The sequence below is a fragment of the Sparus aurata genome, chromosome 10, assembly GCF_900880675.1.
Source record: "Sparus aurata chromosome 10, fSpaAur1.1, whole genome shotgun sequence".
Classification (NCBI taxonomy): domain Eukaryota; kingdom Metazoa; phylum Chordata; class Actinopteri; order Spariformes; family Sparidae; genus Sparus; species Sparus aurata.
Window position 1 is genome coordinate 17,661,031 of NC_044196.1, and position 13,958 is coordinate 17,674,988.

The window sequence follows — 13,958 nt, forward strand, 5'->3', positions numbered from 1 at the left end:
ACTAAAGTAAGACAAAAACAGAGGAAGCAGGAAAATCCAAGGATTAAAAAGTGAAAAATTTACAAAAGCTATAGAAAAAAGGTAAAAACCAAGGAAGCACTGGGAACACACGGAACATGACTGACATGTAGCGATACAGAACACAGGCTCAATTTGACAGGGACTAGTTAAGAAATGAAACACAGGTAAACAGGAAAAAGGCGGGAAAAGGACATGGGGAGGAAGTGAAAAGCAAAACATGACACATCCTTAAAGGTTTAATTTTCAAAGTCAATTCCTGACCTTTACAATCACATCACGCAATAAACTGTCGCAGCGTCTGACAGCACCGAGCTCTTCTCTACACATCATCTGCCCATTTCCAGCCTGCCTCACCTGCAGCCACCCCTCACTGTGTCGCTGCCAATCCCAGTCACCTGCTCCTCTTTCTCCAATTATCCTCTCAGAATAAATAACAGCCCATTTCCACCCAGCGGCCCTGCCAGATTGTCTATTGTGCCACCACAGCTGTAGCTTCCAGCTCCCAGCCTTTTGTCTGGATCCCTGCCCACCGTTTGGACTGTTGCCCCGATCTGTGTGCCAGATCCGACTGCTTACCTGTTGCCCGCCTGATCTATCCTCTGGTTTTGACCTTGTTCTCAGTGTCTGGGAGTCATGCTTATTTAGTTTAATGAAGATCATGTTTGAATGCTCCAGAACAATGGCAAAATGGACCTCCGGGTTGGATGATTTTGCTATTTCCCGATTCCAAAGCCAAGAATAAACCTTTAAACTTAGTATTTTTGTCACTGAGGGATCATGAAAGGAGAGTTATTACTTGCTTTATTTCACATGAACATTATTTATGAACTTCCTGTGCTGTATGCTCACTTCAGCCCCTGAAGGCATTTGACAACATGAATCGAGGCAGGAAATTGTTACCACAGGGGCGAGTGTGCTCCTTTTTGCTTGTGGGTGAAGGAAACATAAGTGCCACACATTCACCACAGGACAGCGTCTGCAGCTCTCATCGTGAATCCTGCATGTGTGCTTTAGCATGCACATACATGCTCTACAAAATGTTCATACAGGAAGGAATCCATAGAAATGTGTGCAGCATGCATACGTGAAATAATGAGTCTTTTGCAGCGTGTCACAGAAGCTCGCCGTGCCATCCCCTTCACTTCCTGTCGTGTTGAATAAGAGCACGTTAGAAAACCACAGGTCACGTGACACGGCAAGTCCTCCACCGCCTGTCTGTGCTCGGTTTGCACAGCGCAGAGCCTCATTTTGGATACAACGACCAAAGTCAAAGTATTTCGGTTCTTTCACAATGGTGCTGAAGAAGGACTTCCTGTAAAAGTCGCGCAGGAAGCGAAAAGAGGAAGAGGAAGGACAAATGGACAGAGAAGTGATGGACACGTCAGATAAGAGCAGTCCAGACATCGTCACGAATGGTGGTGAGTTTACTGTGGAGGTCTTTTATTGTTTGTTCGAGTATTATACTGTAAATCTGAAATAAGCTTGTACAGAGGCATGTTGGTGTGAAAGTGAAGTGAATTCTGAGAGCAAATGTGGTTTAATCTTTAAGCATTACATGATATTTAAATTGCAAACAACAATCTATTAAGTCTTCTGAGGTCAAACAATGAAAAATAAGTTTAAAAATGCAGCTTTATAACTGATTGCTGTCACACTTCTGTGTTTCGTGTCATTCAGATTATCCGGTTCGGTGCACTGAGGAAGTACTTCTCCCTTTCTTCACAGATGACAGTCTGCAGGTCGCCATGGCCTCGCAGCACCCTCCTCCCTCCCACGGAGACCCTCCTGCTCTACCAGAACTCAGACTGGTCCTTCTGGGCAGAAAGGGAGCAGGAAAGAGCGCGGCAGGCAACACTATTCTAGGAGGTGTGGGAGGCTTCGAGAGTGGGAAGCCCACGGAGGAGTGTGTGAAAAGACGAGCTGATGTTGCGGGGAGAAAAGTCACGGTGGTGGACACCCCGGGGTGGGAGTGGTACTACCCCCTCAATAGCACCCCCAACTGGGTGAGGAGAGAGACTTTGCGGAGCGTGTCCCTTTGTCCTTCTGGTCCCCACGCTGTGCTCCTGGTGGTGCGATCCTGCGCCTCAGTAACGGAGGACTACGTCAGCGAGATAGAGGAGCACCTGCAGCCGCTTGGAAAAGAAGTGTGGAAGCATACCATGCTGCTGTTCACCAGAGGAGATGAGCTAGGCCTGGTGTCAATGGAGCAACGGATCCTGACGGGCGGCCCGGCGCTCCAGAGACTCCTCCAGATGTGCGGGAACAGATACCATGTCGTGGATAACCGCAGCAAAGGAGATGGGACGCAGGTCAAAGAGCTGATAAGGAAGCTGGAGGAGATGGTGGCGGGGAAGAGGGATGAAGGCAGTTATCTAGAGATGGAAAACTCGGTTCTGATGGGTCTGGAGGCAGACGGGAAGAGGAGAGCGAGGGAGAGGAGGAAGAAGCAGAGGCAGATGGAGGAGCAGATGCAGAGAGGGACCATCAAAGCTGCTCTCATGAGTGAGTCATTCATAAACCCTCTTAAACACATCAAATCACATCAGAATCAGGCACAGAAAACCTGTTGAATGTAATCTTATAAAAAAAAAATGTATGCGCTTGAGGGTCTTTTAAAGGTACAATATGTAAGAATTTTTGTTTCCAACATTCAAAAATCAACAAAATGTATCAACAGAATGTGTAGAAATGGATGTCTGAAGGTAGCATGCTAACCAGCTAGCCCCTAGCCACTTTATAGTGATAGTCCAATCAACACCAACACTGCCCCAGCGCTCCCAGGATATGAGTCCAGGCACAGTCAGCTAATATGGCCGACAGCTGTACAGTTAGCTTACTAGCTAACAGCAGCTACAGCTAGCAGCAGTTGTAAGCACTCTGCTGATGTGCTGCCCCGTATTTGTTTGGATTTTGACAGGTGGGAAATTCGTACAGTCTGCAACTGTCCAGAAGAAATAGACAGTCAGACACTCTAATAAACCTTCTTTACACTTCCTGTCCACCAACAAATGATAGTCAGGCAATGCTAACACCTAGCTGCTAAAAACTATGGAGCATTTAGCAGCTAAAGAGCCTGGTTTTACTTCATAAGTTGGTTGAGACCAAAACGGAGATAAAAGGAGAGTGAATATCGGACTTCAATTGATTGGGAAGCCAGAAAAATAACTCAAAGCTATATCAAACAAACAAAAAATATGAACAGGCTACTGTTTTCTAACACATTGGCCTCATGATACAACTTCCTAAAGTGAAAATGAATTAACAAACGTTTTCTGCTTGTTCTTCTGCCCCCAAGTGATGCTAATATTTTACGCACTGAATAGATATATAAACTTCACATATTTGTTTTTGGTCCAATTTTTCATGAGTTGAAGTAAAACCTTTGCCAAGCTATTCCATCCACCTGACAGGTGTTGCATATCAAGGTGCTGATTCAACAGCATGAGTAATGCACAGGTGTGCCTTGGGCTGGTTACAATAAAAAGCCACTCTAAAATGCCACAGATGTCACAAGTTTTGTCAGAGCATGCATCAAAGCTTTTGCCCAAATTCATGGCCAACAAACCTTTTGTGTTCACAGAGAAGTTTTGAACTCGTGAAAAACAGGAACAAAAACAGTATAGAGTATAAAAGGGTTACTCATGGTGCCATATTGCACAACTGACAGAGGTTTTCAGCCTCTTCAACTGTTTTGGTGTTGGATTTACTGGATGTTTGTCTCATCATTTCCAACGAGGCAAAAAGCTTTTATAAACCCACTGAACGCTACGAAGAAGAAACGTTATTCTGGTGAAGAGATTAAAAAAAATAGTTACTCAAAGACATTATATTTGACATTTCTGCAATATAATGTCCAAACAAGACTTGACCTTTCTTAGAAATTTTGTTGTGTTGTGTACTGGTGAGGCAGAGAGGAGGGAGGGGTCTGCTGACTGCAAAACTGACAGGAAGTTAGCTAAACAACAACAATGCTTAGAGCAGCTTTAACACATGACCTCACCTGTGAAAACGCAGATGAACATTCAACAGTGAAGACAACAACTCCCATAAACCAACACTACTTATGCCTTCTGTCTTAATTGAGAGACCCCCAATGGCAGAAATTCTACACTGAGCGTTTCAAGACAAATAAATTTTTAACTAAGCGCTGATAGAAACAAGAACACAACTCAAACTGAATGTTAATGTTAACTAACTAATGTTGGGTTGTGGCTTTTTATATGTTTGATTTTTTTTTTTCTTCGATCCCTGACAAATAACATCCAACTCTGCAGAACTATTGATGCTTTTAAGCCCCTTTTAATGCAACATTTTTGGTCGTATGAAACATTTCCTGCTGAGTTTATGTATGTAGTGTGTGTATGCGATCAAAAAGTGGTCACTTCTGTATCTTTTGCCAGAAGGCGGCCACAGTCCGTTTACCCTGCTGCCGTCTGCTGCAGACTACAGAACAGCTTCTTTCCTCAGACAGTGAGGCTCCTGAACTCTAGTTTTCTGACTTTATTATTAATTATTATTTAGTCTGTATAGTTTGTGTTTACTGTGTGCCTCTTTTGTTGCATAATGACAATTCAATTCATCTTGAATCTTGAACAATGTGCAGTTTAAGACAGATAATTGTATCAAAAGCTAAAAGCAAAGTGAATATTGGAGTTGAATCCATCACGTCTTCATGAAAATTACGTTGTAATGAATGTCAGGTAGCTTGCTTGCCAACACATCAGCAATAACAATGTAGAAAGACAATGAGTTAACAGTGGCCATGTGTCTGTTGGCTTGTTGTGATGGTTTTTCGGGCCCCTGGTAGCCACTTTTTGCAGTTTGAACATCAACATTCCTTCATATTATAAGAACTTAGCTCATGTCTACCTCTCCCCTATTCAGGTGATGGTCTTCAGGGTTCGGAGCTGGACGCCCACCAGTCGTTCTCCAAGGCTCCCCGACGTTTAACCGAGGTCAGGCTGGTTCTCCTGGGAGAGCGTGAAACAGGAAAGAGCTCTGCTGGGAACACCATCCTGGGGAAAACGGACTTCTTCCAGGCTGGAGCTGTAACGGAGGAGTGCGTGAGGCAGCAAGCGGAGGTGGCCATGCGGCTGGTGACGGTGGTGGACACTCCAGGCTGGGAGGCAGGCGTAGCAGGAGCCACACCTGAGAGGGTGAAGAGGGAGATCGCCAGTAGCGTGGCGTTGTGTCCACCAGGGCCCCACGCCTTCCTGCTGACTCTGAGGGTGGATACACTGGTGATGACGGGACATGTGAAGGAACATCTCGAGCTTCTGGGCGAGGGTGTTTGGAGACACACGATGTTGCTGTTCACCCATGGGGATCAGCTTCGTGAGGGGGTGGATATCGAGCAGCACATCCAGGGCGGAGGCAGGGACCTCCAGTGGCTGCTGGAGAAGTGCAGGGGCAGGTACCATGTTATCAGCAGCGTAGATGGAGGAAGAGGAAACGGAGGCTCAAATAAGGTGACAGAGCTCCTGCAGAAGGTGGAGAAGATGGCCGCGGTGAACAGGTGTGAGGCTTTCTCCAACCTGGTTCACGAGGTCAGGGATCTGAGCCGGCAACGGAACGAGAAGTTCAACCAGCGGCTGAAGGACATGGGAGACAAACTGCTTCGTCAAGAAGCGGAGTTGAAAAACCTGAGAGAGAGAGAGATGAAAAGCATCAGGTGGTTCTTCGACAGGAGGAAAAAGGTGAAATCACCCGGAAAGGCCGATGTTCAACGCGATGAAGAAGACGACGAGGACAGGAGGATTGGCGAAAGGAAGACCGACATGGGCGAGCTAGAGGAGAGGATACGATGGCTGACGGAGGATAAAGAGAGAGAAAATCAGGATCTGAGTATAGAAAAAGAGAGACTCCGTGTAGCGTTAGGCAAAAGTAGAGGAGAAAGAGATGAAGCGATGTATAACCTGGAGCTAAAAGAGAGAGAGATCGAGGAGCTGCAGGAAAGAGTCGACGAGCAGCAACTGAAGCTGCTCGACCTGGAACGTGCCGGTGTGGAAAATGAACACGAGAGGAAACAGAGGGAGACTAACATTAAAGTGGAGAAACAAGAGTGGATGAGTGTGGTGAAGAAACTGGAAGAAAACATAGAGCTGCAAAAGAAAGTCACGGCGGAGTGGCTGGAAAAAGTGGAATCCTTGAAGAAGGAAAATAACGAGACCAAAAGACACTATGATGACGCTCTCAAGAGGAAAGAAGAGGAGAAAGCCAGGGAGATGGCAGAGATGAAGGAAAAACTCAAATCAGAGATGGAAATAAAAGACAAACAGCAGGAAGAACTGAGAAAGACAGCCGCGGAGGAAAAGCAGATTGCTCTTGAAAACATAAAACACATGGAGAGGAAAGTTAACGAGATGGAATCACAACATCAGAAAGCGTTAGAGAGAAAAACCCATGAGACGGAGACAGAGATACGAAGCTTAAAACTGCAGCATGAGGAAGAAACAGCTCGCAAAATCAGCGAAGTAGAAAAAAGGATGGAGAAAATGAAAATCCAGCACCAAAAAGAAATTGATCAGAAGCTCAAAGACAATGAAAAAGACAAAGAAAGGATCAAACAGCAGCATGACGGCGAAATCAGGGACGTGCGGCAAGAAAAGCAGAGAGAGATTGAAGAGCTGAAAGTGCAGTTTGCAAAAGAAAGAAAGGAACAAATGCGAGCAAAAGAGAGAGCGGTCGCCGAGGTAGAACAGAGGTACCATGTCCAAATGGAGGGGAAAATTCTCGACAATAAAGCGGAGAGGGAAAAGATTCACCTCAATCTCAAAAAAGACCTGGCCAAAATGATGCAAGAGAAAGAAAAACAGGTCGAATTGTTAAAACTGCAGCACCAGGAGGAACTGGAAGAAATGGAAAAAGCAATGGAAGCGAGGAGAGCCGAGCACCAGGAGGAGATCGACAGAAAGGTGAAAGAAAAGGAGAGAGATGTGGAGAGGGTTCATCGGGAGTACAGCGATAAAATAAGAGACATGGAGCAAGAAAGACAAAGAGAGATTGAAGAGCTGAAACGACAGTTTGCAGAAGACATTCAGAGACAATTGCAGGAAAGACAAAAGGAGGTAAGAGAGTTAGAGCAAGCGCACGAGGCTCGAGTGCAAGAAGCGCTGCTGGAAAATGAGAAACAGAGGGAACTGATGAATCAGAGTCATCAAAACTACGTACGCGAGAGGGATCGAATAATAGAGGAGTTAAAACATCAGCACGTCAGCGAAATCAAAGAAAAACTGCAGGAAGGTGACAAGGAGAGGGAAATGATTGTCACGACTCTCAAGAAAGAGGCTGAGCAAAGACTGGAGGAAAAAGAAAGAGAGATGGGGGAGATCAAACTGAATGTCAAAGAGATGAAGGAGAAGCTGCAACGGGCCGAAGAGAAGGAAATCGGTCATTTAAATGACAAGAAAGAGATGGAGCGAAGGCTGGAGGAAAGAGAAAGAGAGATAGAAGTGATGAGAGAGCATTTGAAAGAACTTGAGGAACAACTGCAACAGGTCGAGGAAGAAAGACAAAGAGACTGTTTAAAACACAAGAAGCAGATGGATCAAACGCTGGAGGAAAAAGAAAAAGAGATGGAGGAGATAAAACAGGATGTCAAAGAAGTGAAGGAGAAGCTGCGACAGAAGGAAGAGAAAGAAGAAGACAATCTAAAGAACAAGAAAGAGATGGAGCAACAGCTTGAGGAAAAGGAAAAGGAAATTGTGACGATGAAATTAGACGTCAAGGAAATGCAGGAAACGCTGCAACAGAAGGAAGAGAGAGAAAAGGACTATTTGAATGAGATGGAGGGAAGACTGGAGGAAAGAGAAAGACAAATAGATGAGATGAGAGAAAATTTGAAGGGACTTGAGAAACGACTGCAACAGACAGAAGAAGAAAGAGAAAAAGAACATTTAAATCACAAGAAACAGATGGAGGACAAAGAAAAAGAGATGGAGGAGATAAAGCTGGATGTCAAAGAAACGAGGGAGAAGCTGCAACAGAAGGAAGAGAAAGAAAAAGACAATCTAAAGAACAAGAAAGAGATGGAGGAACAGCTGGAAGACAAAGAAAAAGCAATCGAGGAAATGAAACTAAACATCAGAGACATGCAGGAAACGCTGCGACAGAAAGAAGAGAGCGAAACGGAACATTTAAATGACAAGAAAGAGATGGAGGGAAGACTGGAGAAAAGAAAGAGAGAAATAGAAGAGATGAAAGAGAATGTAAAAGAACTTGAGAAACAACTGCAACAGAAAGAAGAAGAAAGAGAAAGGGAACATTTAAATCACAAGAAGCAGATGGATAGCAAACAAAAAGAAATGGAGGAGATAAAACTGGACGTTAATGAGACGAAGGAGAAGCTGCGACAGAAGGAAGAAAAAGAAAAAGACAATCTAAAGAACAAGAAAGAGATGGAGCAACAGCTGGAGGAAAAGGAAAAAGAAATTGCGGCGATGAAATCAGACATCAAGGAAATGCAGGAAACCCTGCGACAGAAGGAAGAGAGAGAAACGGAACATTTGAATGACAAGAAAGACCTGGAGCGAAGACTGGAGGAAAGAGAAAAAGAATACATCAATCACGAGAAGCAGACGGAGCAAAAACTACTAGAACAAGACAGACTGATAGAAAAACTGAACCAGCACATAAAGGATGTCGACGAGATCCTGCAACGGAACGAAGAGGAGCGGGGAGAGATCATCCTGAATCAGAAGAACGAGGCAGAGCGACGACTGCGAGACAGAGAGCGAGAGATGGAGGAGATGAAGCGGCAGCTGCTAGACGACACGGAGAGAAAAGTCAAAGAAAAGGAAGCCGACATCGAAAGCCTGAAACAACAGGCCGACTCCAGGGAGACGAGGTGGAGGGAAGAGCAGAGGAGGAAGGACGAGAGAGGCGAAAACGAGATGAACCGACTGATAGAAGTCATCGATCAGAAAACAAAAGAAGTCGCCGCAGCGCAGTGTCTCCTGGCTGAGAGGGACGGTGAGCTCGACGAGGCAAGAAAGACGTGCGCAAACCACTTGACAGAAATGGAAGCGCTGAAAGAAAGCTATAACAACCAAAGCTCGAGTGTCGTCGAGATACGGCAGCTCCACGTGGAGCAGGAGAGGAAAAAGGACGCTGAGGTGATGGAGAAACTTGAGGAGAAGGAGGAAGAACTCCGACGCCTGAGACAGAGAGAAGGCGAAAACGAGAAGGAGCTCGTCCAACTGAGGCTGACGATCGAGCAGACGAAGTCGGAGCTGAAGGAGCTCACCGGCAAGATGGAGAAGGAGATGACGAGTATGATTCAGGGATATGAGAAGGAGATCGCGAGACTGAACGAGAGCGTGGAATCGATCACGAAGGAGAAGGATCGCTTGGAGGACGAGAGCCGGCAGAGCATTTTGGACGTCACAGAGAAATACGAGGAGAGCCGGAGGAGAGTTGAGGAGCTGCAGGAGCAGAATGAGAAAGTGGGGAAAGAGGCGGACAATCTTAAAATCAAGTGCGAGGACATGAAGAAGGAGAGCGAAGTAGACGTTCGAAGACATCTAGAGAGTCGTGACGAAGAAGAAACCCAAAGCATTCTTAAAGAGAGAGATGAAGAGATCAGGGTGTTAAAGGAGGCGAGAGACAAACTGCAGGTAGAGATAGAAAGCATGAAAGAGAGAGAACTTGAGGCAGACAGGAAGATGGATGAAGTGAGAGAGCAATTCCAGGCTCAGCTGAAGGACAAACAAACAGAGTCTAGAGAGATCGAAGAGGAAGAAGAAGTAGAGGAAAGGGCGCGGGTTCTGAGCAGACACGAAGAAGAGCTGAGCAAAAGAGGTCACGAACTGGACGTTAAAGAGGGGAAGTTGGAAAGTAAGGAACAAGAACTTCGTGAATGGGAAGCAAGGCTTGTAAAAGAGCAAAACGAGAAAGAGAAAAAGGCGAAACACGTGCGGGATGTGAGCGAGAGGGCGCAAAATATTGAGAAAATGGAAAGGGAGCTGGAGAGCTTGCTCGGAGCTCTGGAGGGGAAACAGAAGGAGCTGAACTGTCACGGCCAGGATCTTCAGAAGAAGGTGAGAGGGCTGAAGGATCAGGGGAAAGAGCTGAAAGACAAGGAGTACCATCTGAAAAACGAGGAGCAGGAGTTGCTCAGCCTGATATCAGAGTTGCAGTCGCGCAACGAGCACGTGAGCTCGACGACGCAGCAGCTGGACGAGATGGGGAGAGGCTTGGCTTTGCTGAAGGACGAACTTCACAACAAGGAGAAAAACCTAAAGGTGTCGCTTAAGAAACTGAGCACATGGGAGCAGAATCTCAGAGAACGGGAGGAAGAGTTGCTCAGACGAGAGGGAGGACAACATGAGGTCGAGGGCAAGAGGAACGTCGATGATAGGGATCCTTTTGATCTGACAGAAGTTGAAGACGAGTTGGACTTGATGTATGAAGAGGCGCACAGGAAAGGGGAAAGGGGAAGAGGAATACACGCGAAGGATAAGGAGGATCAGAGGAAGAAGACAGCATCGTCAGCTGCAGGGAGCAACAGCTGTCATCCTGAAACACTAAAAGAGATAGAGACGAAGAAGGAAAGGGCAGAGGTCGTCCGAGGTTTCCAGTTTTTATCTGCAAGTCAACGAAGCTCAAACAACAGAGAGTCCTCCGGTTCGGACTTGAAGGTGGTGGTGCTGGGGGAGTCCTGGTCTTCGCGTTCCCCAGCTGGAGTCACCATCCTCAGTGGAGAGACATCTGAACACGACGGCTCTACCTTCAGACACTGGAGAGGCCAGATATCAGGTCGACACCTCACCATGGCAGAACCGCTCGGCCTGAGGTGGCGAGACGGACCGGATCCTTCCAACACGGCGCAAAGGAAAAGCATCCTCGACAGCATCGCCTGGTGCCACCCCGGGCCTCACGTCGTCCTCCTGCTCATGCCCGCCTTCCTGACTTGCACTCAGAAGTACAGGAGAGCAGTGGAGGAGCACGTGAGCTTGATCGGGGAAGATATTTGGCAGCGCACACTGGTGCTGTTCACATGGGGGGACATTTTGGGGGAGAGTGCAGAGCAGCACATCCTGAGGAACAGCGAGCTAACGGGGCTGGTAGAGAGGTGCGGGGGCAGGTATCATGTAGTGAGCAGGAAGAAAAACAACTCTATAATTGAGGGATTGTTTGAGAAGATGGAGGATATGTTGGCTTCGGACAATGTGTAGAACTGTTATGGGAATTTATGAAGTTGTCGTGTGAAAAGGGTTTTTTAAAATCTTGTTATGTGAATATTTTTAGAAGACGTAGATCCCTTATTCATATTATTTAAAGATGTAATATGTAACGTTTCTGCATTAAAATGTCTGAACACGACGAGACCTTTGTTATCTTGTTGACTGGTATTCATACTATATTCTAAATGTTTCAGAGAATGTTCAAACCAAGAGAGATAGATAATTCTATTTAAGGTAATTTGTGATTCATTTGGTCACCTTAAGCTTTAACTTCCAGACGAGGATGTAGGCAAGTGTGAATAAAAGTATTAAATATCACCATGTCGTCAACAATTCAGCTTTGAGTCACGTAGCTTGCTTTTCATTGGCAAGTGGAGGGTGTTTAACAATAAAGACAACAACTCCCATGATCCCGCGTTACTTCCCATCTTTTGTTTTGACTGAGGGACCCATAGAGGCAGAAATTACATACTGTCCATTCTAGTCCAAGTACCTTGCATTGTAAAAGTACACAAAAGTCGGATATCATGTTAAAATGCTGCTCCGGTAAAAGTTAAAGTGACTCATGGGATTCAAGTTCATATTTCAAAGAGTTGGTTAACAGCTGATTTATTTTACCCACATATTGTTTGTCCCTCGATTTTGTTGGGGAAGGATCCTGTTATATCCTGATATTTGGTCAGAATATTGACAATCATTCTGGGGGAAAAACCTTAACTCTTTCTAATTTTATTTAACCTAATGTCTTTCTTTTTCCTGAAGGCATTTTTTCATCAGAAGTCATAGATATGTTTGGTCTTAGTGTGTTTCTCCATGCCTCTCCCATAGACTTCAACACAACCAGCACCACAGTCTGGCCCCAGAGCAAGGTGGTGTGACATAAAGAACCCTTCTTTTTTCTTAGGGTTCTTGCATTCTGCTGACATTTAAAGTACGAGAATGATAAAATCACAAGTGAAATGCAACAGCATCATCATAACAAATCATTTTCTCAGACAATTTTCTCTAGCACAAACTTGCACAGATGTATGTCTTTTATCCTTTTGATGGAGATTCCTTTAAAACTTCACCTAAGGAAATCTCTCTTAAGAATTCGTCTCACCAGGGAGTCTGAAATGTGTTGAAATACTCTTTCCCCTCTCCATTTCTATGTCCGTCTCTCACTCAACAGTAGAGCAGATTACATGTAGCAGCAAGAAACAGGTTATGATAAATAAAAGGGGAAAAAGTCTAAAAATTGCTATGGAGTGGGAGAAATACAGGAGAACCAGGCGATGAAAAATGCGAGTCTTGCATGAATTGATTTCAAAATGTTTTTTTATCCAAGCCTTTATGTCCACACTGCTTTTGCCACTGCCACAAGTAACAAAAGGCTCCAACTAGAAAAACCTTTTTTTTGTAAAACGTCAAAAGCCAAAAAGAACTTTGGAACTTACCGTAATCTTAAATACAGTCCTGCATTTTATAAACGTAACACATTTTTTTTCGAATGTGACATCTTGATATGAAAAGTAACCATTCACTACAGCTGTCAATTAAATGCTGAGTGCAAAGTACATTTCAAATGGAAATACTCTGGTAAAATTAATTCAAAGACTTCAACATCTTGCTTACTGAATGATATATATAAATACTCAATCGTTATTCATTTAAAAACAAAAAAAAATCATATAACATTCTGAATGAGCTGCAAATCTGACATGATTTTCCAGCCGAGCCTCAGCTGACCTGCGCCGTGAGAGCCTTTCATGCTCTCTCCACAAGATGGGGACCTTGTGTCAGTGTAGAGATTACTCTCTGAGCACCAAAGTAATCAGTGTTGAAAGTCGCTGATGACAAGGAGTTGATGGTGAAAGTATAGTGAAGCTAGTCAAATACCTTTTTTTAAACCGTGTTTTACAATTTTCTGTGTAAATGGCTACTTTTAAAAGGAAGAGTACACAAAGGCTGACTAGCAGGCCTGTGCTCCATCTTGACTGGAGGCATTTTTAGGAGGACCAAACTGTCTCGCAATTATAACCCCAGGAGGCCTCCCTCACGCTGAGAGGACTCCTGCTTTGACAAGTAAATTATGACTCTTGATGAGAGGAGTGCGGCTTTCTCAGAATGCAATTTTTGACAGCCGGGAAAATACGGGTGGATACATACAACAACTTCCATCATCTGTGGAGCCAGATGCAACAGCCAAAAACACTTGTGTGCAATCATCAGGCTAAAAATTATGGAGTGTGAGTGCTGGTCCGTATCTAACATGGCAGCAATGTTTTTTAATCTGTCCATTCAATGTGAGCAGCCTTTAGAGGCGAGATGAGAGGGTGTTGTGTCAAGATGGATCCCTGCTTCTTTGATCATCTCTGCAGGGTGTGACTGTTTTCAAAGCGTCTGGGGAGAAATTAAGGGCACAAAAAAGGGAGAAGGAGGAGGAGGAGGAGGAGAAAAAAAAGTCGTCAAATTGCAGTTGATGCAGACATAATTTTCACACATTTCAGCATAATGTTTTCAAGATATCAGGTGTCCACCGAAAACTCAGCCATAATATGTCATAAGCGGCGCCCTTTTTCATTTTTAAATCCTTAGATTTGTCATCGCACGGCTCATTTATCGTACCACACTTGATTTATTGGTTAAAAGCTTGGATTGATTACAGAATGCATGATGGTTTTAAGCAAAATTCAAAGACATGGTTATTAGTGGGTTAGTTTAAATGTTTTTTAGGCTGTTTGAAGTTTAAAACTTGTCGAGCCTGCGAGACTA

General features: G+C 44.7%; 1 protein-coding gene across 2 annotated transcripts; it reads left to right on the top strand.

Moving 5' to 3' along the window:
* Positions 1 to 1,243: 1,243 nt before the first annotated feature.
* Positions 1,244 to 11,346, top strand: LOC115590321 (trichohyalin). Of its 2 annotated transcripts, none has more exons than XM_030431660.1 (3): positions 1,244 to 1,439; positions 1,699 to 2,523; positions 4,906 to 11,346. In XM_030431660.1, exons 1-3 carry the CDS (start codon positions 1,379 to 1,381, stop codon positions 11,193 to 11,195), a joined length of 7,176 nt encoding a protein of 2,391 aa, XP_030287520.1. In that variant the 5' UTR covers positions 1,244 to 1,378; the 3' UTR covers positions 11,196 to 11,346. The 2 variants fall into 2 exon arrangements, with proteins under 2 accessions (XP_030287520.1, XP_030287521.1); XM_030431661.1 differs by having other exon boundaries at positions 1,747 to 2,523.
* Positions 11,347 to 13,958: the final 2,612 nt, after the last annotated feature.